The following is a 26,763-nucleotide window of genomic DNA, read 5'->3' on the forward strand; positions in this document are numbered from 1 at the left end:
TATTTTCAGAGATAATGCTAATGAAAGTTATACTTCCTCCCGCATTTTTTGGCTTCCACTTTTATTTCTGGCTTGGGGAAAAAGGAAAATAAGCATATGAAAGTAGTGTGTGGCTTGTTTTAAATTCCCATAGCTTTCCAATAGAGGTGTTGATTTTTTTCAGGTCCATTAGAACCTCAGTGTGGTGATATCATACCTTTATAAAGAGCTTGCATATTTAGAAGTCTCCCCTGGAGCAAGAAAAGATGGGGAACACAAAGAAAAGTTATTAAATCTGCGTTAGGAACTCATCTGGCTTGCATTTCAGGAAAGAGTTCATATTAAGACATGGACAGTAATATGGGATATATTCTGAGCTAATAGAACTGAAATCTGAGAGTTACTTTAACTGTTGGCTAGCACGGTAATACTAACACTGGCTAAAGAATAAGAGCTTTCCAACCTTGAGAGAACAAGTCATAAATAAAACATGAGAATTCTCTTTTAACTAATAATCTGAGTTTTAATTCACCAGATCATCTGAGCTTCAAATTTGTGTAAAGATGGACTTGCTTTCCTTTTTGTCCAAAAGGTTTCTGCTTCTTCTGTATAAAATCCTAAGTCCCTTTTAGTCATCTCATGTCTGATCTTGAATAAACACTAGAAGGAACAAACTAGAAGACATGAGAGAGAAAGGGATAAACACATGTAAAATAAGAAAGCAGCTCAGAAGATCTGTTTCAGTCTGCAGTGAAGATGAGTCTGACCCTCAGCATCACTAGAGGTGAACTGGGGTCAGAATGATAGAACGGTGGCCATGGAAGATGACGGATATCCAAGTGCCCTTGCTCCTTTGGCGCTTCATGATGCTGTTTTCTAGACCTCCTCCTCTCTGCTTACTTGCTCTTTCTCTATTTCTCTACATCTGTCTTCAAGTGGGGCCTGCAGTTGGACCTGGCTGGCACACCGAAGGCTTGGCTGCCACTGAGTTTAGAGGTGCTTTGACACATTGGATGGTAGATAAAGGGTGGGGAGAGCATACAACTTAGGGGATTTTTTAATAGCCATTTTGTGCTCTGTATATTAAAACTGTATTCTAATATATTGTACATCTGCTTTTCTTTGATCAGTTTTTACTATTCATCTGCTGCCAGCCCTCCAGTCTGGAACTGATTATTTAGGGAAAATTGGTGGAGCCATCTGGAAACATGAGCAACTTGAGTTTCTGTCTGATTTCTAATGCATGTTTTGATTGATGCTAATTATATGGTTTATTTCATTATTTATTGTTTCTGTTCATTGTTCAAAAAGAAAATCCTAATCCAAAATGAATTGTTTTCAAAGGCTTTGGACTTGGCTGCCCTGTCCACAGAGCACTCTCAGTACAAGGACTGGTGGTGGAAAGTGCAGATTGGAAAATGTTACTACAGGTAAAATTTTGATTATTTGTGAAGGGCTTAAATAGGTGGCATATTTTAGAGTCTCAACTCTGATCGTTATTTTTTTGTGGGTTGATTTCCTCGGGAAGAAATGAGAACTATGTCTTTGACTTAGGTGTGAAAACATTTAAACATGGTAGCACTAAGAACTCATACCTTTGGAATAATAAAATGGTAGTGCTGGGCAGATCATCAGATCCAACACACCTTTTCAGGTGAGGAAGCTGAGGCCAGAGAAAGCCTGTAATTTTCATCAGGAACTCCTTAGTGAAAGACTAGTTAGTAACGGACCTGTTAGAACTGTCTGGTGCTTCCCATTCCTCTTCTCTTGCTCGCAGATCTTTTTATGTCCCTTGATGCCTCACATCTGTAAAGTGCTTCACAGTTGAGAGCTTGCTTCTCCACATGTAACATTATCTCACTTAAATCTCACAGCACCTGGAGATTATTGCTATTATCATTAGCTCTTTGTCCAGATGAGAAAAATTGAGCCTCAGAAAGATAAAGTGACTTGTCCAAATTCACACAATTTAGAATTCACACAGTTTAGAATCTGAATATTCTTACATTAATTCACTTAATGTTTAAACACACTTTTTTGGGGGAGGGGGAGAGTGTGCATACAAGTGGGGGTGGGACAGAGGGTACGACTCTTCAAGCAGACTTCCCGCTGAGCATGGAGCCCCACACAGGGCTCGATCGCATGATGCTGAGATCATGACCTGAGCTGAAATCAAGAGTCAGATGCCTAACTGACTGAGCCACCCAGGTGCCCCTACACACATTTTTAAGCAAATTAATTGAAAGGTCAGAAAAATTGTAATTAATTTTATAATATTGTACAACAACTAGTAAATGAGAACTAAAACTTGTTGCCTGGTATTGGAGCCTTTGAAAAATAGAGACAAATGGGCAATTACTGTATTTTACAAATATAAATACATTGTTTGGTATTCAGAACAAGGTAGACCAGTTACTGTGAGCATCCTTTAGTACTTACGAACTTTACTTACCAAACACTGTGAGGAAAAGGAAATATATAAATGGAATAAAAAGGATGCTTATTCTTTTTTGGTTGAAATTAAGACTACTTTCCACTTAGATAATTTATATAGAACTTAAGTGTTTTTTCTGCTGCTAGACTGAGGAAGTATTTTCTACTAAAAGGTAATTTTATAGCATTATACCATTAAATTTTTATGAATGTAATTTCTGAAAGCAAGCTTGAAATCTTGAGCTTCTAAATAAAACCTTAAGAAATCTTTAATAATTAAAGAAAAGCACAATTTGGATTCCTTCTGCCATCAGTACAAGATGGCATTTAAATGAGTTTACCTTGCCATATTAATCCTAGTTCTCCTCTGTCCCTTAATAGCCTCTCATCTTTAGTATGTGCTCAGCACTCCTGACTCACTAAGATATTTAACGAGCCAGGCACAGGGGTTACAAATATTTATTAGATAGCCCTTCCTTCAAAGGATTTACAGTCCAATGGGGGAGAGAGGACAGTAAACAGTGATAAGCACGGCCTCCACTGTGACAGAAGCAAGCACAGGAAGCACAGAGAAAGAGCTCCTAACTTGGGCTGGAGAGGTCAAGGATGGATTACCAGAAGATGGAGCCCCAGTTGACCTGTATCTCTTTGTTCCTGACCGGTAAATTCTGCCGGATGGTCTACAGTAGCTCCCCTATCACCGGATTCCCACTCCAGTGCCTAAATTCTGATTTTTAGTTTGCTTGAATTGTTCCATTAGCTTCTTACCTTGGTTTTCTGCCCCCATTTTCTTGCTCCCCAATCCTTCTTATATACCACTGCCAGCATAACTTGTGGAAAAAACAGCTCTTGTTGGATTCTTTGGCTAATCTCCATGACCTCTAGGGTGGAGTCTGCATTTTAAGTGTAGCATGTCTGATCTGGTCCTGGTCCATGCTTGCCCCCTCACTCCCTTCTCCCGATACTTATTGTGTCCTCCTTTCTAGTTAAACCGAATAACTCATTCCCCTTCCATGCTGTGCACTCTGCTATGTGCCTGAGCTGATATTTTGCTTCCATCTAAGGTATCCCCCTGCCCCACCCCTCCCCACCCTGTCTAGCTCTCAAAATCGTGCCTGTCACTTCCTCCCTGAAACTATCTTGGCTCACTCCTCCTCTGTGCTCTCAATGTACCTTTTTTTTCCTCTTATTGGCCATAATACGATTCCCTTTATTTGTGAACATGTTTTGTTCCATTCTTATTTGTGCCGTTAGTTCATGGTTTTAATCTTCATTTTTGCATCATGAAATGTGCATACAGTTGTGCATACAATATTCACTGAATTAAATTGGAGATAAAAGGTTGGCAGTTGGTGGGTTTATCTTGGGACTTTGACTCTCTGATATTGACCTGTATTCATGAACTTGACTGATATTTTCCTTATTCCTAAACTTTATACATTGTCCACTTAATTTCCCCTGCAGAAAAACCCATGTGGTTATTCCTTTTTGTTAGTATTAGAAGAAGTTATCTCTTGAGGCTGTAGTAATTAAAAAAATGTATATGACCCATCCTTCCTTTCTTTGGTTCCCAGCGTAGCTAAATGGCTTTGATTGCTCTTTTTTTTCTTTTAATTTTAATTTGTTTATCTTTCCATCACTATTGTTTAAAAAAATATTTGTTTTCATATTCTTGTTTTATATATGTATCTTATAGGATTATATTACAATCTTTTTTTTTAAGATTTTATATATTTATTTGACAGAGAGAGGCACAGTGAGAGAGGGAACACAAGCAGAGTGAGTGGGAGAGGGAGAAGCAGGCTTCTTGCTGAGCAGGGAGCCCGATATGGGGCTCGATCCCAGGACCCTGGGATCATGACCCATGCTGAAGGCAGATGCTTAACAACTGAGCCACCGAGGGGTCCCTATAATCCCTTTTAAATCATTTTTGGGAAGAGATGGCATATTAGATAGAAATGTACATACTCCCTGGATAATTAAGTGTGGCTGAACTTTAGCCACATGCTTAAGATTTGAATGCTCAGTTGAAGCTTTCTATAGAACTATGCTGTGTTTCAGAACTTGAGAGCTCTTTGGTAACATTTTGTGAATATTCCTGGTAAAAGTTGTGGGAACTTTGAAGAGGTGGGGCTTTTGCCATCTCACACATTCTAACTTTAGGGCAGTTTTGGGGGGGTCCCTTTTAACCTCCTCAATCTCATATATTCCAACAGCTGTTTGGGTGTAGCCATACCAGTGCTCAACTTAGACAACCTGGGTAGAAAGAAAGTCAGAGCTCTTCTGTCAAGGCTCTGGATGAAAGCAGCTCAATGGAACATCTCATGAAACAATCATTTCACAGAATGAAAGCATCATAAAGTGCCTAAGCAGTTTTTGGCTGGCTAGGGAGGAGTCATTAGGAGAAAGCCCAACAGATCTAGAGCAGGCTCAAGTGTGCTTTAATGATTGAGCTTTAATGCTCTAAAGACTGATTCAGTTGTAATAAAATGTTCCCTGGGCAGAAAAATGGGGCTGATATCAGGACTAACTATTATCGTTAGACAAGGAACAAATCTCACATTTGTAGACTAGGACAATCTGTATCAGATACGAAGATAAAAAAGGAAAAAATGTTTCTAGAATCATAAAACGGTATAACTATCATTCAAGAAGCAATTACTACTTACATCAAAACAGTTTAAAAAGGGCTTCAAAAATGGGCCTTTGTCTCAGAGTAGACCATGTTTTCAAAGAAATGCCATCCTTAAGTTCTTCTAATAAAATGGAGACCCAGTGCATTTACTCAGGTCATTGCCGTAAGTCTAGCTGACTATGAGCTCTTTGGGTGGTAAACTGATGTGCTCTGGCTGCTGGCAGCTGTCAGTCCTGCTGTGTCCAGGCTGCGGACAGACTTGTTACGCACCACTGGAGGGTTACATGGACAGCAAATGTGGGAAATGGGCACCTTTGTGCTCAACTATCTACATATAATGCTGATAATAATTTGTGTGTGTGACATTACCTTCTTCGGTACACGCTTACTCTTAGAAATGTGATTTGTCTCTATTCATATCCTGTGTGTGTGAATAAGTGCTGTAGCATTTATTTTTAAGTTGAATGTCTCATTTTTAAAATGGCTGTTCTTAGGTTAGGAATGTATCGTGAAGCAGAAAAACAGTTTAAATCAGCCCTGAAGCAGCAGGAAATGGTAGATACATTTCTCTACTTGGCAAAAGTAAGTAAGTATTCTTAACTGGAGTGAAATCTGTCTTCTCAAAATAAATGTTCAAATTCTGGCCAATGTATATGGAGAGTTGCCAGTTTCTTCAGGAATTGTTGGCAAGTTAATGTGCTCAGACTTATTTTTCTTTATAGCAAGTGGAAAAGTGAGAACATATGGAGGGTAACTGTCTCAGGAGAAATTGATTGCCATGAAAAATAAGAAAACCCCTTTGAAAGATTGCCCATGAGAGCAGAAGAAACTGCCACAGGCTAATTCCCACCCCCTGTGGGTAACGGGCCCCAGAGAGGTCTTCTTTTCTACAGCATGCCTGTCTCCCACCGCAGCAGACTGCAGAGAACCAGAATTGTTTTCATGGAGGTTCTGGGCTTCTTGGCTCTGCCATAATGACAAAGACAGTACCTCGCCTCGATTGAACACCTGTTCAGGAGGAGGTATTCTGTCCAGTCTGTCCCACCCACACGTGAATTTAAGCTTTGTAGTCACCCCCCACAACCTAGGTTTTAACATTTCCTTTGTATTCTTATGACCTGGATACTTAAAGAGGCGAAACAGGATTTTCAGGGTCACCTGGCTGTTCAGAGCCAGTGCTCCCAACTCACCCTACGGCCCCCACACAGCCACCCCCCAGAATTTTTGGTCCTGGGAAAAAGTGATTTCTGGGCCCTCACCAGGGTTATTTGAAACATTTGATGAAGTGGTGGTTAGGACATCATCTTGCTGTATCTTGATGAATTTTTTAAAATTAAAAAGTTTTGTGAAAGGAGGTTGAAAAGAAGAGCTATCAAAGGAAGTGCCACTACTTCCTAAGTATGGTTTTAAGAATTTGCATACTAAAAAGAAACAGAATGAAGGTACACTCTGTAAGCTTATGGTGCTAAATAATCTTGTTTACTATAGTTTTAAGAGATGTTTGAGAATAAGTCCACCTTATGTACATTATATATTAAACCTAAAATTCTTAAAGAAGTTTCTAAGCTTCACAGTGACTTTTAGACTTTTCAGATACCTTGAAATTAAAACTCAGGTCTCGCTCTTTAACTCATCTTTTTAACTGATAATCACTTGCCAGGTGGTTAAAAAAAATACATTTTTTAAATCTTGTTGAATACATGGTTTGACATATTTTTCCATGAATTGATTTGCTTAAATCTATTACTGCCTATGTGACTGTATAAAAGTAAAATTTACTTCTTTTCTTTAATATATGAAAAATAATTGCTATGAAATAGAGATCAGTCTCATTTAGGAATAATATTATTTCTGAAAATACTAGATTGTTAATTTTTTTTTGTAAGATTTTATTTATTTGACAGAGAGAGAGATCACAAGTATGCAGAGAAGCGGGGGTGGGGGATGGGGAGCAGGCCCCCTGCTGAGCAGAGAGCCCGATGCGGGGCTCGATCCCAGGACCCTGAGATCATGACCTGAGCCGAAGGCAGAGGCTTAACCCACTGAGCCACCCAGGCGCCCCTAGATTGTTAATTTTTTAAAAAATAAATGTTTTATATTACTTGATATGTTATTTATTGTATTTAAAAAAGCAGTTCAATAGTGTATAAAGTAAAAGTTGAAATATTTTCATCCATACCTCTCCCTTTAATCTCATACTTCAGCACTAAACACTACAAACAGTTTTTCTGTGGTTCCATCTGGGCCACCTTCAAAGCACAGTCTATTTGGAAAGAAATAGAGGATCCGAGATCATGAAGAAAAAATGTCTTACTCTTATGTTTCCATGCCTAAAACTGTAATTCCCTATTTTAGAAATTCCTACAGAATATAGGATTTATTTGTGCTAATGTCCTAATTGCTAATTAAGTAGAAGCCATTAAGGGCTACCTTTCTCAGCTCCATGACCCCATTCCTCACAAATCTGTTCCTCCTCTATTTCCGAGGGCCCTTGTCCAAAACAACCTTCTCCACAGGCTCTCCACTGCTGCTCTTTCTCAGACCTTCTTGCTGCTTGGTCCTCCCCTCTTTCTCCTGTGTCTCCAACTTCCATCTCATAATTGGTTCCTTTGTACCCGCTTATAGACATACTCCTGTCTGTTCTATCCTAAAAAAATTTTCCCTCGTTCCTCTCTTATTGAGTTACTGCTTGGTCTCTGAGGTAATAGCAAGTCTGTCATGAGTGTTTATTGAAGGAATAAATTAATGGATGTTTCATATATGATGTGAAGATAAAACTATAACATCACTATTGAAAAATAATCCGTGTTTCTGAAAAGATTTTACTTATAATATCTAGGAGATAATCTGTTAATGAGCAATAATTATAAACTTGTCATAACAAACACTGTTATTTTAAAAACCAGTACTTTTATTGAAATGTGTCTTGGTTTTAGGTTTATGTCTCATTGGATCAACCAGTGACGGCTTTAAATCTTTTCAAACAAGGCTTAGATAAGTTTCCAGGAGAAGTAACCTTACTTTGTGGAATTGCCAGGATCTATGAGGTAAGATTTATATTATTCAAAAAATTGATGTGAAATTGAGGTTATATGATACTTAAGTAAGCTCATAGGCCCTTGGGATCCTAGGAAGGAGAACAGTTTGTAAAATTATGATTACTGACCTGTGTTTTACTAACCGAGTAAGAGATTTTAGTGTATGCATTTCGTCAAACTAAGTTTTTATTATGATGTATTTCAAACATACAGAAGAGTAAGGCGTGTGGTATGAAATAGGGATTTCAGTGAGTTTCCCACTATAGATAGCTTTTTGTCCAGCATATCTATTTGATCCTTCTCCCAAGGTCTGTAATGTCAAATATCAACTTTTTTCCATATATGGTCAATATGTTTTGGGGGCTTTCTGTTCTTTTGTTCTGTTTGTCTATCCTTGTACCAGTATTATACCGTCTTAATTATTGAGGCCTCACATCCTACTTGGTATGGTTCTTCATCTTTATCAGGAATGTTTTATTTATTTTGGACTTACTTATTTTTACAAACTTTAGAATCATGTCACATTCCACAGAAAGCCCCATTGAGATACCTTCCCACTGCCTAATTACTATAGCTTTATAGTAAGTAATTCTTGATCTCAAGTTGGACAAATTCTACCACCTACTCTCCGTCACAGCTGGTTATTCTTGGCCCTTTGCTCTTCCATATTAATTTTAGAATTGACTTATCATGAACCATTAAAAATCAAAACAATGCCTACAAGCATAGTGATTGGAATTACATTGAATATATGACTGATGGGGGTGAGTGGCTGCCCTTCTTCACACTCTCTATCATGGTAAAATTCTCCATTTATTTAGGTCTTCTGTTTTTTATTGAACATTTTGTAATTATCTCCATGAAGATGTTATATTGGGGATTCCCCAAACCACCCTGAGTTTCACTGATTTATTAGAAGGACTCAGGACTAAGCATTCAGTGGTACTCACGACTAAGATTTATACCAAAAGCCTATAAAGCAAACTCAGTAAAGGGAAAAGGCACATGGGTCCAAGTTCAGAGGAAATCAGGCATACAAGCTTCTAAAAGTTGTCCATTAGTGGAATCACACAGGACACACTTTATTCTTCCAACAAGTTGTGACAACATGTGTGAAGAACTGTCTGTAAGGAAAACTCATGAGAGACTTGGTACTCAAGGTGACTCCTGGGCGTTGGTCATATGGGCACCTTCTGCCTACCTTGTACCAAAATACCAGACTCCCAGACATAAAGCAGGTGTTCCTACACCATATCAGGTTTATGCACCATACTCTTTATACAAAAAGTTTACATGTATGAGCCCCTCTTGTCATTTGAGGGAAGTTTTATATCAATATAGAGAACCCACCAAGTTCTTGGATGCCCAGGGACCAACCTTATAAACTGGCCTTTCTAAGAACAACAGTTTCAGGCTTGTAACACTCTTTCCTGCAGAGATCCATCCCTAGGTATAACAATGGATAGAATCCTTTTTTTTCTATTGTATGTTCTATTTGACTATTTCTGGTAACTAGGAATACATTAATTTTTTAAAGTTCATTTGATACTAGAAAACAGGCCCAATACTGGCGTGCCTGGGTGGCTCAGTCAGTTAAGCATCTGCCTTCTGGGATTCTGGGATGAGCCCCACATTGGGCTCCCTGCTCAGTGGGAAGTTTGCTTGTCCTTCTTCTTCTGCCCCTCTCCCCTGCTCGTGTTCTCTCTCTCTCAAATAAATAAATTTTAAAAATCTTTAAAAAATAGACCTAATACCCCTTTTACATTTTAATACCTTATCCAAAAATTCTTAGATTTTCTAAGTCAATAAAATAGTCATCATCTGCAAACATAGCTTCATCTCTTCATTTCAATTATTTTGCCACTTAATAAAAAAAAGTTATTGTTTAGGACTTCCCATACAATATTGACAAGCATCTCTGTACTCTCTTACATTCCTTGAAATTCTAGGTACAATGTTGTAAAATTATTTTAGCTAAAGAGTGGAAGATATTAATAGTTGCTATAACTGGATAATAGTATATGAATGACTTTTATTTTCTTTCTCATACTTTCTGTATTTTCCAGATTTTCTCTCATGAGCATGCATTACTTTTAAAATGAAAAGCAAATTTTATTTTTAAATTGTCTGGAAATACTGTTTCCCCTTTTGAAATATAATTCTGATAAACACAGAAGGAAGAGGCTGTGATCATTCAATAAAAATAAAATGCTGTATTTGTATCTCTGTATCTGTCCTTGTGTGACTCTAAATTGAGCACGAACAAAATTTTGACCAAGAAACTTAAGAAATATAATTGTGGTGTTTATATAGAGCTGTGACTGCCTCAGTCTGATCAGAGTTCTCTGACCTTTAAGCTCCGCCTTCTGCCCATTTCAGTCCTTCTGCCCTTCTTTTCAGGCAGGAAGTACTGGCAGAAAGAGCTAGAAATCTGTGGAATCTCTGATGGTTGCTAGTTGGAAGAATTCCTGCCAACCCTCTGTTATAGTCACTATTGCTCGGGCTGGGACAGGGAGTAGACCCTTAACCAGCTCCCTTCATCCTTCCTGTGCTCAGGATCTGACCAGGCTTTGAAGGTTATAAGTCTACAGGGAAGGTTTGGGGAGAAAAGTAGAATTGTAGTTGACTCTCAAAGTGGAGAAGAAAGCATTCAAGTTGTGGGGACGATATATCATCCGCAGAAAGCATGATTAAGGACTAAACGCAAATTTAAAGGAGTGATATGCAGTATTTCCCACTGAACCTAATAGTTAATTTCCCTTGTGCCAAAGTTTACCATATAAAGACAGATTTCCAGTGTATTCTTTTTCTGTGACAATGATTTTGGAGTTAATTAGTAAAGTTAGCATTGCAGTCTACCCTACATATGCCTTTGGGGTTTTTGTATGTACATCAGACTTTTCACTTGAGGGATCCTCCTCCTTTATGTTCTTTTTTATTTATCACATTCATTTTGATCTTGTATATTTTCAGTGTTCTCCTGTTTTAAAACGAACATGTTGTACTGCCTAGTGTTCATTCACTTTTTGTTTAAAATGATTTATTCTTGCTAAATTTATTTGGTTGTGGTTTTAATTGTTCTTGAGGAATTCTGTTTATCCATTCAAAAGGCAGGTCTCTGGACTATTCTTTGTTGAAGATATTTGAAATTGGAAATGTTACCCTAGGAGATATTATTCTAGTGTCCCTGAAGTTTTCTGTGTGTAAAAATAACTTTAGGAGTGGTTGAAAAGTGCAGCCTATCCTCTGCCTACTGAATCAGATGTGTTGGAAGGCAGGACTCGGGCAATTATTTGTATGTTTGAGCTCACTAGGTGTTTTGATGTATAACAGAGTGTGAGAACCACTGCAACATTCACCTCAAGTTATCTGCCATTTTATTTTAAATAACTTAAATCAAATCATAGTATTTTGTGAATTTGTTCCAAAATAACCACTATCAACATCACTTAAATGATACTATGGTTATTTATATACTTGAGGTGACATTTATATATTTGAAAATATTTTTTAAATCTACATTGGCAAAATTTATTCTAGAGTTACTATAAATTAAACAATTCTAATGCAGGGATAGATTAAAGGAGCAAAATAGAGTCTACGTATGTTCATACATATGACAATTTACAATGTTGTAAAGACTGCCTATTAAAACCAATTGGACTATTGGATGATTTTAAAAAAAATAGAGCTGGATGAATAATGATTTCTTATACTAAAAGAATCTATTACTGCCAGATGACTCAAAGATTTAAAACCATGAAAGTTCCAGAAAAAAAGACGCAGATGAATTATTTGTATAAACTTGGAATGGGAAGACCTTTCTAAGTGTGATAGAAAGTCGAAAGCCATAACAGAAAAGATTGAATTTGAGAAGATAAAAGTTAAATTTTCTATAGAGTTAAATACGTTTTTTATAAAGTTAAGTTTTTTTATAAAAACAAATAGGGGTGCCTGGGTGGCTCAGTCTGTTAAGCCGCTGCCTTCAGCTCAGGTCACAATCCCAGGACTCTGGGATCGAGCCCCGCACTGTGCTCCCTGCTGGGCAGGAAGCCTGCTTCTCCCTCTCCCACTCCCCCTGCTTGTGTTTTCTCTCTCACTATGTCTCTTTCTCTCAAATAAATAAATAAAATCTTTAAAAAAAAAATAGAAATGAAACCAAAACAAATAAACGGTGTAAAAATATCCAACGGGAAAATATTTGCCATACCTGAGACAGACAAAAGACTACTTTTAATTTCCTCAATCTATACATTGCTTAAAAGTTGCTGAATTTCAAGTGGTTTCCAGATTGGTGGGAGAATTACACATGCGCACGCACACACACGCACAAATGTGGATACAAACAAACTTATAGGTTCTCATTTAGCCAAAATTGTAAACACTTATGGAAACGAGGTGTTTCCTTAGAGCAGTTGTGGGTCAAAATCGTGGGGTGGCTTTTGCGTAGGCCCTTGTTTTCCTCTTGGCGTGCATCATAGCTGTTGATCCTCTTGATGCAAGTAAAATCACCCTATAGATGAGACAGCCCCTAATTCCAGCTATACTGTGGCTACACCAAAATGCCTTTCATACTGGGGCTCAGTAAGACCCATCTGGAAGAACTTAAACCATCTATACTTTTCCTCTGAAGGAAATGTTTATAAACACCAGGACTTCCTGGATTTTGAACTTAAGTCACATCAGCAGACTCATTTAATTTAAAAGGAGAAAGCAGAGTCAGTGTCCAGAGATCTCTGAGCTGCATGTCTGCCCCCAGCTCTCCTGTATTCAGGAGGACAGTTTCCCATCCAAGCCCCCATTACACAAGTCACTAATAAAAGGACAAAAGATAAGATAGGAAAATGGGTAAATGACATGAATTGGCAGTTCACAGAAAAGGAAATACAAAGAGGTGTGTATTAAATGCCTAACCTCAGTCATAATTGAAGAAATAAAAACTAAAATAATGAGATTCCTTTTTTTACTTAATCAGGTTGACAGAGATGGAGAAGTTCCAGGACATGTAGGGTTGTCAAAGTTGTGAGAACACACCCCACGTATAAACACTGGTGCTGGGAGTGTATGTTGGCACAACCCATTTTGAAGCTGTTTGCGATTACTGATGAGATTTCCTAGCGTGCATACTCTGGCCCAGCAATTTCACTTGTAGAATTTTCCTTAAGGATGTTTTCATACAAGTTCAGAAAGATATGTACAAGGATGATTTTATAGTATTTTTATAGCAAAAAAAAAAAAAAGGAAACAAATGCTTCATGAAAAAGGGGCTGGTTAAATAAACTGTGGTCTATATAGATGGAAAACTGCAGAAATAAAAAAGTAATGGGGTAGAACCCTTTGTGCTGATATGGAAAGAGTCAAGACACAGAGCGAAAACAATGAGCCATATATCAGAACGTATAGAATGAAAAAAAAAAGGAAAGAAAAAGAAACCATGTAGAATGATTATTTTATGGTTAAAACTTGCATACATCTACACTTATGTGAACAAAACTTCCTGAAAAATGCTCAAACTAGAGGCACCTGGGTGGCTTAGGCAGTTAAGCGTTTGCTGTCGGCTCGGGTCATGATCCCAAGGTCTGGGACCCAGCCCCACATCAAGCTCCCTGGGGAGCCCGCTTCTCCCTCTGTTTGCTGCTCCCCCTGCTTATGCTTGCTCTCCATCAAATAAATAAATCTTTAAAAATATATAATAGAAAAAAATACTCAAACTATTCACAGAACCTCTGACTGGATTTGGAGAGGGGACTATTTTCATTTTATAACCTTTTGCAGTGTTTAAATTTATTTAGCATAGCACACATTTTACAACAACACATTTTAAAAACTACATGTGAGGTTGCCAAAAACATAAATTAGTTTCAGTCCAAAATTCCTCAAGATGACATAAATTATATGCCTATCAATCAAGTATACAAACATTCCAAGGTAATTTTATACAACTGAAAGCCTTGAAACAATCATCCATTCAGGCTGGAGTCTTTTTGCATTAGGCTGAATCGTGTCCTTCCCAAATTAATATGTTGGAGCGCTAACCCCCAGTGTGATGGTATTTAGAGATGAGGCCTTTTGAGACCCTTGTGGGGCCCTCATGGTGGGATTAATGCCCTTAATAGAAGAGACACCAGAGTGTGCTGGTGCTTGCTCTGCCATCTGAGGACACAGTGAGAAGGTGGCCCTTTGTAAGCCAGTAAGAGAGTCCTCCCTAGATCCTCACCATGCTGGCAACTTGATCTTGGACTTACAGCCTCCAAAATTTTGGGGAAATAAAGCTCTGTTGTTTAAGCCACCTAGTCTATGGTATTTTGGTATACCAGCTGCAGCAGACGAATACACCAACTTTGACAACAGTAGCACTGAAGCCTTGCACAGTGGGATGTTGTTGCCCTGGAAACCAGAAGAGGCATGTTCCTTGGAACCCAGGCTTCTCAAGGCCATTAGGCTCAGTTAGTCACTGCCTAGGTGTGGAGATTATTCTTTGGAAGGACAATATATCAGTCTGCTCAGGCTGCTGTAACAAAATACCATAAACTGGGAGGCTTAAAGGACATATATTTATTTCTCGTAATTCTGGAGGCTGGGAAGTCTAAGATCAAGGTGCTGGCCAGTTCATTTCCTAGTGAGGGCCCTTTCTGTAGTCTGTAGATAGACGCCTTCTCTGTGTATCCTCACATGGTAGAGAGAGAGATCATCTCTCTGGTATCTCTCTCTCTCTCTTTTTTTTTAAGATTTTTATTTTTTTTGAGATAGACAGAGGGAGAGAGAGAGCAGGGGGAGGGGCAGAGGGAGAAGCAGCCTCCCTGCTCAGCAGGAACTCGATCCCAGGATAACCTGAGTGGAAGGCAGACACTTAACCAACTGAACCGCCAAGGTGCCCTTGGTGTCTCTTCCTTAAGGGCACTAAGCCCTTTCATGAGGGCTTCATCCTGATGACCAAGTTACCTCCCAAAGACTCCACTTCCAAGTACTATCATGTTGGAGATTAGGGCTTCAGTATGAATTTAGGAGGGACACAAACATTCAGTCTAGGAAGGAGGGACTATAGGGGAGAGAGTTAAGGTGCTCATCTATTTTTTCCTTTTAAGTTTTACAAGGTGTTTTTTTTTTTTTTAACCAAAAAGTAGAAAATACACTTCTGGTGAAATTCTTTATTATTCATGCTTTTCAATAGATTCTTACATTCTTAAATTATTAAAGACTATTTGGAATAGTTGCACGTAAAAGCGGTATAAAATTCAGGAGAGAATGAAGTCCCAATTAATGAACGTATCAACAGCCTTGTGTTTTGAAAAAAAAAATTACTTATTTTTCAGCTACAAACAATGAATGAAAAAGCCTCTTCTCTTAAGGAACTAAATCCTGGCAGGGCTTTGAATAAGAATTTCAAATAGAAAGTATGTGAACAAATATACATACAGAATGAATTTGGATCAACTCATGAATGTTTTATGGAACTAATATCCAAGCTGAGAAACAACTGCAAGATAGAAATAAGATTCAGAAAAATAGAAGATAAACCACTAACTTATCACTGATAAAAGCCGAATTGGAGCAAGTGGCTTTAGCTCTGTGACCAAGAGGACTTAATAGAATTCTGCCCCTGAGTTAGACAGCCTGATCCACCCAGATCACAGACATGACCATATGACCTGCAGACCTTCTCTGCCCAGAAAGCCTGCTGCACATGGCAGGGCAGAGCAGCTGGGCACATCGCAGCAAGGTTGGCTTCCAAAGAGATCCAGAAGGGGCTGAAACGAGCATGCTGAGATTGCCTTACGGGAATGAGTGAGGAAGAATGGGAAGAAAGGCCCCAAATATTTTAATATCAGCATTTCTCAAAGTGTGGTCCAGGGATTCCCTGGGGTCCCTGAGACCCTTTCAGAGGGTCCACAAGGTCAAAACGGTTTTCATATTACTAATAATGGATGAGATTGGGGATAATATTAATGACTGTAATTTTTTGATATTGAACAAAATGCATTTATCTCTGTACTGTCCCCTCAGTTGTGGTATGAACCTAAACCAGCTCTTAAAATAATAATAATAAATAATAAAGTCCTGAAACTAAAAAACCATAGTGAAGTCCATGGAGGTTAAAAAAAAAAGTTCTGTGTGATAAGAAAGTATATGTGGTTCTTCTTAAAACAGTGGAGTGTCTTAGAGTTGATAAAATGTTATGAAAATCTAATGAGAAGTAGGAGTCCTCATATGATAAGACCAAGTGAGAGATTCCCACAGTATGTGTTGTATAAACTCAGAGGCAGAAGAGAGTTACGTGAAGTGAGGACGTTAGGGATATCTCCATGAGGACTGTGGAGCCTGCACTGGCCTTGAAGGTGGACTTGAGAGCTAGGACATTAATAACACTGAATGCATTGACTTATGATTACTGGGGGGACTCTGGCTATCCCTGCTACCATTCTTCCCCACTTCGGTGTATTCCTGTGTGTAGCCATCAAATTATTCTTCAAAAACGTAAATACAGCCATGTTACTCCTCTGCTCCATCCTTCCCTTCCTCTCTCTCCTTGCCTTTTTTTTTTTTTTTTTAAGATTTTATTAATTTGAGAGAGAAAGAGCAAGAGAGCTAGCCCAAGCTGGGGGTGGGGGGCTGGGGCAGAGGGAGAGGGAGAAGCAGACTTCCCGCTGAGCAGGAAGCCAAACTCACGTTCCATCACAGGACCCAGATCATGACCTGAGCCGAAGTCAGAGGCTTAACTGACTGAGCCACGCAGGTGTCCGTCTCCTTGCTTTTCTTCCCATCAGTTATACTTGTCTGACATTATATCGCCCATCCGTTCATTCGTTTGTCTTCCTTGCTAGCTGTACCCTCCTTGAGGATAGCTAGCTTTGTCTTTTTATTCATATTGTGTCCTCAGGGCCTAGAACACAGTCTGGCACAGGGTAGGCTCTCAATATTTGTTGAATGAATGAACATAAATCAGCCAGAAGAAAAATAATTTCTTGGCACTGAAGTATTGCTCTTCTGTCTTGGTGGAGAATAGGAAATGAACAATATTTCATCAGCAGCAGAATACTACAAAGAAGTTCTGAAACAGGACAATACTCATGTGGAAGCCATTGCCTGCATTGGAAGCAACCACTTTTATTCCGATCAGCCAGAAATAGCTCTGCGGTTTTACAGGTGTGCTTTTACAGTCTTTTTGTAGAACTTTCCTGTGAAATATCAGTACAGCAGCAATAAAGATGGAGTGGACATGCAGACAGATAATATGTAGGCCATGTCTCTAGGAGACTAACCATTCAAGCACCCAGAGGTTTTATGAGCATTCAGGTGACATGTAAGAATTTGAAAACGCGTTGGTATTTGGCATCTTGTGGACACGTACCTGGATAAGTGAGTTTTTAACGCCATGTCGTTGGATGAGTTAGCCATTTTGTTGTCAATGAACAACTGTTCAGTAGTTCCCGGAAACACTTCTGCCCATCACGGCTTCCCTTAATACCACCACACAGCATATAAAGACCCCGAAACTGAAATAGTGATGAGATTTGCAGAGAGCACTGGGTACCAGGTCCCGAGCTCTGACAAGGACCTGAAACAGGTTCCCCTGTTTTGTGACGTATTGTCAACTCCTGTCCAGATAAGTTTTCCAAGCCTAAATAAGTTCTGATCTCTGGTTTTCTTTTGAGCGTGTTCTTATTTCATCCTACAGATGGCTTCTGAGATTAATTTTTCAAATTTTGATTTCCTCTTCTGCCCTTAGGTAATATACAAGGAGATAACTGGCTGCTGACAAGAGTTCTTTCCAAATATATGTCAGCAGCATAAACTATGATAAAATGAATGCTGTTTTAGGCATAGGCAGCTGCCTCTACTCTCCCACCCCAAAAGTGGGTCATGGGTTCCTCAGAGCCGCTGAGGTGGATTTTCATTCGCTTATGTGAACGATCTTGTCTTTGGGGATTAATGATGAGTAGAAACAAATGGGTTTTTTGAACTCCAGCATGAGAGCTCAGTGGATAAGGTAAGGATCGCACTGATGGTCTTGTCTTCTTTGGTGGAAGCTCACCGGAAGGTCAGTAGACACAGCGTATATATACTGCAGATAACCAAAACCAAGCTTTACGTTAGCTGAAAACTTGAAGGTAAATCCTAAACACAGCCCTCAAATTAGAAGGTCCTAGAGGTTTACTGACTGACACCAAACCTTTATGAAGCACAATGTTGTGGGTTTTACTCTATGCGACTCTTGTGTCTTGGGTCTCTAACAGTTTTTTGGGGGAAAAGAACGTACGTGAGTTGATTCTGACCTTGCCTCTGATACACTGCCCATGACCAGGACCTTTAAAAAAGACATGCTTTTGTATTTGCTTTGACATTTTTTTCATTTCTTATAATACTTTGTATTCATCAGGGATGTTAAAAGTTATAAAACATTTCTAACTTTATTAAAAAAAATAGGTCTTATTATTTATCGAGTTGGTCTGACACCAAAATATGTGTGCTCTTTTTTGAAAAGGCGACTCCTGCAGATGGGTGTTTATAACTGCCAGCTTTTTAACAATCTGGGGCTCTGCTGCTTCTATGCCCAGCAGTATGATATGACTCTGACCTCGTTTGAGCGTGCCCTTGCTCTGGCTGAAAACGAAGAAGAGGCAGCTGATGTCTGGTACAACCTGGGCCACGTAGCTGTGGTAGGCTGTTTCTCTAATGTAATTTCTGGTATAGAAAAGGTAGCCATAAGTTAGTTTGAAGAAATGTTCAGGTAGCGTAAATCCAGATTTGGTTACGGTCTTCTGTAGCAACTGTGTGATTTCTCAGAGTCACCCTAGAACTCATTTTCTCAGGTTGGATCCTCATACGTACAATTCACACTTGATTATGATCGGTACTTGTTGCTTGGTAGCAGAAGAGATACCACAAGGAAAGAAGGGAGGAGATGGTGGGTGTAAAAGTATGGAGCTGTGTGTGTGAATACCTGCTTTTCTGTTCAAGGGCATAGGAGACATGAACTTGGCCCATCAGTGCTTCCGGCTCGCTCTGGTCAACAACAACAACCACGCCGAGGCCTACAACAACCTGGCCGTGCTGGAGATGCGGAAGGGCCACGTTGAGCAGGTCAGTGAGCTACTGTGGTTCTGTGGACAATCTGCTTTCTTCAAAGAAGAGCTCTCATGCGTAGCTGTCTTTATATGCTGCAGTTCATTTATTTTTAAAGATTTATTTATTTGAGAGAGAGAGGTCATGAATGGGAGGGAGCAAAGGGAGAGACAGAGAATCCCAAGCAGAGTCCCTGCTGAGTGCAGAGCCTGGGCTCGATCCCAGGACCCTGAGATCAGGACCTGACCTGAAATCAACAGTCGGTTGCTTAACCCACTGAACCGCCCAGGCACCCCTACATGCTGCAGTCAAAAAATAAGCTCTAGAGATTGACTGACTGGATTTGAATCCCGGCTCACATATTAGTGATGTGACTTTGGACAAGTTACTTAACCTCTCTATTTTCCCCTAACTTTTAGTTTTATCAGGACAAATCTGTACCTCCCTAGTCTTCCTGGCCTTAGTGAACGGTTCATGGTTCCCAGTCCCCCGTCCACCAGCAGGGTGGTCCAGCCAAAAGCCTAGGAGCCACCCTTGAAACCTGTCTGTCCTAGTTGCCTCTTGCTGCCACCCCAGGCTCATGGCGTTCCACAGGCCCTGCCAGGTTTTACCTTCAAGCCCCATCCCAGACCTGGCTACTTTTCCCCGCCTCTGCCACCCTTCTCCAGACTGCCCTCCTCTTTTGCCTGGACTCTATGACAACAGTCTCCTTGCTGGTCTTTTTGTCTCTACTTATGAGCAAATAGTTGTACCCTAGACCACGCCATCCTCACAACAGTGGAAGGGATTTAAAAAATACAAAACAAAAAAACAAGAATGCTTTTATCACTACTTTGCCCAGCATTCTCCACAGTCTTTCCTTTTCACTTGGCATGAAATGTGGATTCAGATCTTGGCCTACAGGGTCCCACATAATCCGGCCTCTGGCTCTCCCTCAGACCACATCTTTCATCACTTCTCCCTTCACACCGAATTTCGGACACATCAGCTGCCTCCCCACTCTGCAAATACACTGTGCCTGTTCTTAGTTTACAGCCTTTGGGATGTTCTTTCAGATCCTGCCGTGACTTTTCTTTTTGTCAGTCGGGTCTTAACTTAATCACCACCTCCTAAGAAAGGTCATCTCGGATGTCAGTTTAAAGGAGCCCTCAGGCAGTATCACATCTCCTCCTATTTTTTCCCTCAAAATACTTATTTTATCAGATATGATCATATTTATATGTAGAATGGAGCATGGCTGCCATGTGAAAATAGGGACCTTCTTTGTCTTCCAACTGCTGTATTTTTAGCATCAAAACAGTGCCTGGCCTACTGGGTGTTTACCCTAAAGATACAAATGTAGTGATCTGAAGGGGCACGTGCACCTGAATGTTTATAGCAGCAATGTCCACAATAGCCAAACTATGGAAAGAACCTAGATGTCCATCAACAGATGAATGGATAAAGAAGATGTGGTATTATGTACCATGGAATACTATGTAGCCATCAAAAGATGGAATCTCGCCATTTGCAATGACGTTGATGGAATTAGAGGGTATTATGCTGAGCAAAATAAGTCAATCAGAGAAAGGCAATTATCATATGATCTCCCTGATATGAGGAAGTTGAGAGGCAACATGGGGGGTTTGAGGGGTAGGGAAGGAATAAATGAAACAAGATGGGATCGGGAGGGAGACAAACCATAAGAGATTCTTAATCTCACAGAACAAACTGAGGGTTGCTGGGGGGGAGTGGGGGTGGGGATAGGGTGGCTGGGTGATGGACATTGGGGAGGGTATGTGATATGGTGAGTGCTGTGAAGTGTGTAAGCCTGACCATTCACAGACCTGTACCCCTGGGGCTAATAATACATTATATGTTAATAAAAAACAAAACAAAACAGTGCCTGGCATGTGATGTGTAGTGAGTGTGTAGTTGTGAAGCAAATGGACAGCACAGACAGTGAGGTAACAGCAGTACCTGAAGGTCTTCTGGGAGGATGAGCAGATCATGCATGGAAAGCACTGGGCATGGTAGCCTCGTACTGAGCACACATAGATGCTTAATACATTATATTATTTAAAAAGTTTAAAATGCTAAATATCCTCCTACAATATTAATGACAATCAAGGAGAGATAAGTACTACATACCAGACTTTAAAGATGAAGAAACAGGGACTCAAGGAAGGTAAGTAACTTTACCTGCAGACATAGTGTTAACCTCCCAGCTGGTCTCCTAAGCACCGTGATGAACTTGTAACACAACAAGGCAAGAAGCATCCTTGGATGTTGCCTTTGTTTCACAAATTCCCACAAATAAGATGGGTTAGTATTTTAGAGACAAAAACTAAATACGGGGGGGCGCCTGGGTGGCTCAGCGGGTTAAAGCCTCTGCCTTCGGCTCAGGTCATGATCCCAGGGTCCTGGGATTGAGCCCCACATCGGGCTCTCTGCTCCGCAGGGAGCCTGCTTTCTCCTCTCCCTCTCTGCCTGCCTCACTGCCTACTTGTGATCTCTGTCAAATAAATAAATAAAATCTTTAAAAAAAAAAAAAAACTACAGGGCCTCTTGAGCAATTCAGAATTAGGGGTGCTGATCCTCTATGTAGTGGAAAATCCAAGTATTACTTTCGAACCCTCCAAAACTTAACTACTAAGAGCCCACTGTTGACTAGAAGCCTTACCAAGAATGTACACAGTCAATTAAGACATATTTTATGTCATACGTACGTATACTGTATTCTACAATAAAGTAAGCTAGAGAAAATAAGAAGTGATTAAGAAAATCATAACGAAGATAAAGTACATTTACAGTACTATATTTATTGAAAAAATCCATGCCTAAGTGGACCCATGCAGTTCAAACCTGTGCTGTTCAAGAGTCGACTATACTCTAAAATGGGAACTTATATGGCGAGTGCTGTGAAATGTTTCAGCCTGACAATTCACAGACCTGTACCCCTGGGGCAAATGATACATTATATGTTCATAAAAATAATTAATTAAAAACAAACAAAAATAAATAAAGTAAAATGGGAACTTGTTCTGTGATGGAACAAGTGCTTTTGGGAGTTTTCTCTGTTCCCATGTTGGTGGTTTTGTTTCCTACTTAGTACACTTGCTCTACTATGAACTGATTTGAAAGGTTTTGGTTAAAGTTTTCATGCTACTAACCTTTTTTTTATTATTAAAATTATACCTTGATTAAAACAAAAATAGCTAATCATAAAAAAAATCAATATCTACCATCCCATATGTTATTTCCCATTAAACAAAAAAAAAGATATGTCCACGGGTCATGGATGGAGGTTTTGGGTTTAGTTACAAACTGGAGGGGTGCTCAGCAACTTGGAATGGTGAATTTGTGGTCGTAACTATCCTTGAGCCTATAGGGGATGCAAATTTTGTTTTTTGAGTACTTGAAAGAACAAAAAGCTTGTCATTTTCAGTTTCAGTCACTTGTTTTTTTGAGGTCAGCACTGTTATAAACACTTATCTCTGTCTTCCAGCACTGAACTGGGGGCTTGGAAATTTACTATGGTTTTTTTTATTGTTGTTATTATAGCATTAGAGAACAGGTAATTAGAAGGCTAAGAAATCAATCAGCAATAAAAGCTAGGTTAATAAGATTTTTTTTAGCATTGAGAAGATTATATTTTGATTTGTCATAATTGAAATATAAACTTCATTAAGAACTGTGGTTCTCGACTTTAAATCTACTCTTAATTTGCTTCATATTTTGAAGCAGTTTTATCATTAATTTTGGCAAGATGTAAGTATTAATTGTATTTCAATAAGTCATATTTCACAAGGAATGTCACCTATATTTCTCACAGGATCACGTTTATTAAGGTCTTTTTTTTTTAAGATTTTATTTATTTATTTGACAGAGACACAGCGAGAGAGGGAACACAAGCAGGGGGAGTGGGAGAGGGAGAAGCAGGCTTCCTGCTGAGCAGGGAGCCCAATGTGGGGCTGGATCCCAGGACCCTGATATCATGACCTGAGCTGAAGGCAGACGCTTAACGACTGAGCCACCCAGGCGCCCCTATTACGGTCCTATCTCGGGTAAAGGATTCTTTTACCAAAAGCAAAACAAAACAAATCACAAATATAGTGCTGATAGATGCTCATGTACTTTTGGTTTTCTCCCCCCACCCCGTTTTTTTTTTTTTTTTAATATAGGCAAGAGCACTGTTACAAACCGCGTCATCCTTGGGACCCCATATGTACGAGCCACATTTTAATTTTGCAACGGTCTCTGACAAGGTATTCTCTTTATTGACTCATCATCCAGTCTGTTTCTTTTTCTTCCCTGGGTTTTAAAAAAAAGTACAGATAAGTAAGGAGAAAGATAAATAAGGAAATTATAATGATGTTTTGAAAGAAATGATTTTTTAAATATTGTATGCACCTGTCTTTCACTTCAAGGGACAGTTTAATAAACTTTAAAGAAATTTATCACTGAATATGGACTAAACTTACTATTAAAGATTGCTTTATAGATTGTTATCAATTGCAGAATTATTTTATTTTTAAAATATGACATTTAGGCCTGAAAAAAATACGCATTAAGTAACTCCTGGTTGAGGAAGGATCTAGTAATTGGGTTTTATAGCAAAGAAATCTTGTATTTTATTGTAGACCATGTTGCCATCAAGGCTCTGGCATAATTGCTATAAAATTAGGGATATAAGTGAAAGCTATCTTAGCTATGAACAATGTGGGAAAAATACAACTGTTAATACTATGTTACAAGTCAGTTAATATGCAAGAGCTAAAAGGAATCACACCATTTTCAATAAGAACAACAATAAAAGGTATCTAATAACTAATTTTTACTGAGAAATCTTCCTTTAACATGGAAAGTAAGTTTGAAGGGTAAGGAAATGGCTAAAAGTATTTGCTGATGTAAAGACACTCAGAAGACATTATGAAAAGGTCATTTTTCAAAGCACAAACACGAAGCCATCCTCACTTTCATTTCTGCTTTGGAACCAAGCAGTCATTTCTAAGTTGTCATTTTTGAGGGCTTGTCAAGTGCCAGCCACTGTTCCTGGGACTCTACACACCCTCTCTGATTCTCCCAACAAGCTGTCATGTAGGCCGGCCTTCCTGATTCGTTTTTTTCATACAACTGATGTTTCATTTCTTGAGCCTCTGCTATGTGCCTGGCACTGTTGTCAGCACAAAGGATGTCAGCTGTGAATACAACAAAACCTCTACCTCATGCAGCTTACGTTCTAACGGAACCCAAGGCTGGTTGAGCTTCAAAGGCTCCCCTAGAGGCGCATGGCCATGGCGGGGTCAGAATTTATACCCAGCACCCAACAATTCCCATGCGTTTTCCATTGCCCTGCATGGCCATTTACTTAAACCACAAAGACTTGATAACTGTTTTTCACTTTATCACATTTTAATAATATATAACTCAAATGAGATATTTCTTTAAGCAAAATGCTGTATTTTCAATAAAATAAAATGGTATGTTAAAAAGAAATGCTATGAGTTTTAAAAAAAAGAAATTTACGTTTTTAATATGTACTATGTGTTTCAAAACAAACCAAAAAACCCTGCCAGAATTGAATTATATAGGTTTTGTGTGTGCGCACATACTAAAATGCTCTCGCTTTTTATAAACATGTGCACGAATCCAGATCTATTCAGGTGGATCCAAAAACTGTGTGCTTTTCTCTGGGACTGGACTTTAACGCCAGCTTTATTGAAAATCAGATACCCTTAATAAACTTCTAAAGACAGATATCTTCTCCCACATTACTCGGCTAGCTCCGTTTAAAACCTCATTGAGCATGTTATTTTATCTTATATGTACAATCGTTTTTGCTTGAATTTTCTGTCTAAAAGATAATGCCTTAACCACAGTATCTTTATGGCACGTTACAAATAGTTGTCCAAGGGCTTTTGGAAACTATACAGAGCTGGCTGTTGTAGAATGCAAATGTTATCTTATTTTTATAATACTCCCTGTGACAGGAAAAGAAAACAAGGTTTATGAATTCGTAACGAGACAGCTGTAGTGGAGCAGAAATTATTTGTGTAATTGGTTATTTTATTTCTCTCCTGTTTTTCAAGATTAAATTGTAATCTAGGTGAAAGAATTCTAAAATCAAAGTGGCATAATCCAAGCAATTTACCTTAAATCCTTTAATTTTCTACAGTGTAAGGTAGTACTTTTTTTTTCTTTTTTAACTTTCTTACTCATTTTTTCCTGGTCTCATCCTGTGGTCTTATTCTGGTATTTCTTACAGATTGGAGATCTGCAGAGAAGCTATGTTGCTGCTCAAAAGTCAGAAGCAGCATTTCCAGATCATGTGGATACCCAATACTTAATTAAACAGCTAAAGCAGCATTTTGCTATGCTCTGACTGTCCCACAGACCAAGTTTATTCTTGGGCATAGGATATATATGAGGGGGCATTACACAACGGAAATAGTATGTTTATATATATATATATGCATGCTATACAGACCTGTGCTTAATACTAGTGAAGAGGACATAAGGGAGTTTACATAAGAATTCATAAGCAAACTTTGTAATAACTTGTATAGTATTATAAAAGATAGGATTTCATGTTTGTAAATAGATCATGAAAACTCCTCCCACATTATGTGGTAGATGTTTATAAAAATGTTTATAAAACATTTTCATGAATTTCCTCGAATTTTTACAAATGCATATTTTTAATGTTAAGCTGGCCATTAGCTAACATGTAGCTTCAGGGGTCTGAAGTCACCATAAAGATCACACTTCTTTGGGTAAAAATGTGTATATTCATCCCAGTTAGAGACTTTATTTAGAAATTAAAAATTGTATTTAAAACTATTTCTCAAAGGCTTTACAAGACACTACACATTTTCTTATATACTATGCTTTAAAATAAATCAGTGTGTAATACACCAATATTCTGTCATTCTTCATGAGTTTTTATTTTAGACATCTCAGCTAAAAGAAGTTTTTCAGAAGTCCTGTGACCTTAGAAATCAAGTCGTTATTTTAATTTTACTTGATGTGCCACCAATTTTGTATTTCCCTGAGAAGCTATTTACGGACTATCGTATTATCAATATAAGACTATAGGTATTAGAAACAGAGTCACAAGCCCAGAGCCCCACCTGCGGTCAGCCTGGAGGAGATCCCAGGACCCTGCACTGCAAAATCCTGGAAAGACTCTTGAACTCGTCTCCTCCCATATTTAGTGGAATTCTCATCCATGCGTTCACACAAGGAAATGTGTCAAAGGGACAAAGCCACTCATTCAGATTTAGGACTGTGAGACCCCTCACTGTTATTCTTTCAGTTTTTAATGTCATGAAAACTATTTTACAGATACTTCTGTTCAGATTAGCTGAAAAAGCTGGGAGTTTGAGGAATGAGGGCAGGGACTTCAGAGGATGTGTAGTCGAAGGTCTTTGTGGCACAGATGACCAAAGCCAGGCCTGGGGTTGCACTGCCGGGCGGTGGTACGGTCACAACTAGAACCCAAGACCTTGTTCTTGTGCTCTCCCTTTTCCTGCTTCTCCGGGACGTGCTAGTCCTTAGCTTTTTAGCTTATGAGAATTTCCTCAAGTGCCATCCAATGTCCTAATACTGTATTCAATATTTAGGTTGAAATTT

General features: G+C 39.0%; 1 protein-coding gene across 5 annotated transcripts in view; it reads left to right on the forward strand.

The window, feature by feature from the left end:
• Positions 1–26,049, forward strand: part of TTC8 (tetratricopeptide repeat domain 8) — a 57,913-nt gene extending 31,864 nt beyond the window's left edge. For all 5 annotated transcript variants that reach the window (XM_032878599.1, XM_032878600.1, XM_032878596.1 and 2 more), the window contains 8 exons: positions 1,324–1,409; positions 5,542–5,629; positions 7,984–8,094; positions 17,090–17,229; positions 18,569–18,743; positions 19,045–19,167; positions 23,313–23,396; positions 25,397–26,049. In XM_032878599.1, coding sequence (XP_032734490.1) covers positions 1,324–1,409; positions 5,542–5,629; positions 7,984–8,094; positions 17,090–17,229; positions 18,569–18,743; positions 19,045–19,167; positions 23,313–23,396; positions 25,397–25,513 — 924 coding nt within the window. In that variant the 3' untranslated portion in view covers positions 25,514–26,049. The remainder of the gene's footprint in view (positions 1–1,323; positions 1,410–5,541; positions 5,630–7,983; positions 8,095–17,089; positions 17,230–18,568; positions 18,744–19,044; positions 19,168–23,312; positions 23,397–25,396) is intronic.
• The last annotated feature ends 714 nt before the right edge of the window (positions 26,050–26,763 follow it).

Source organism: Lontra canadensis, unplaced genomic scaffold (assembly GCF_010015895.1).
Source record: "Lontra canadensis isolate GAN:19392208 unplaced genomic scaffold, GSC_riverotter_1.0 scaffold64, whole genome shotgun sequence".
In the NCBI taxonomy this organism is placed as follows: Eukaryota; Metazoa; Chordata; class Mammalia; order Carnivora; family Mustelidae; genus Lontra; species Lontra canadensis.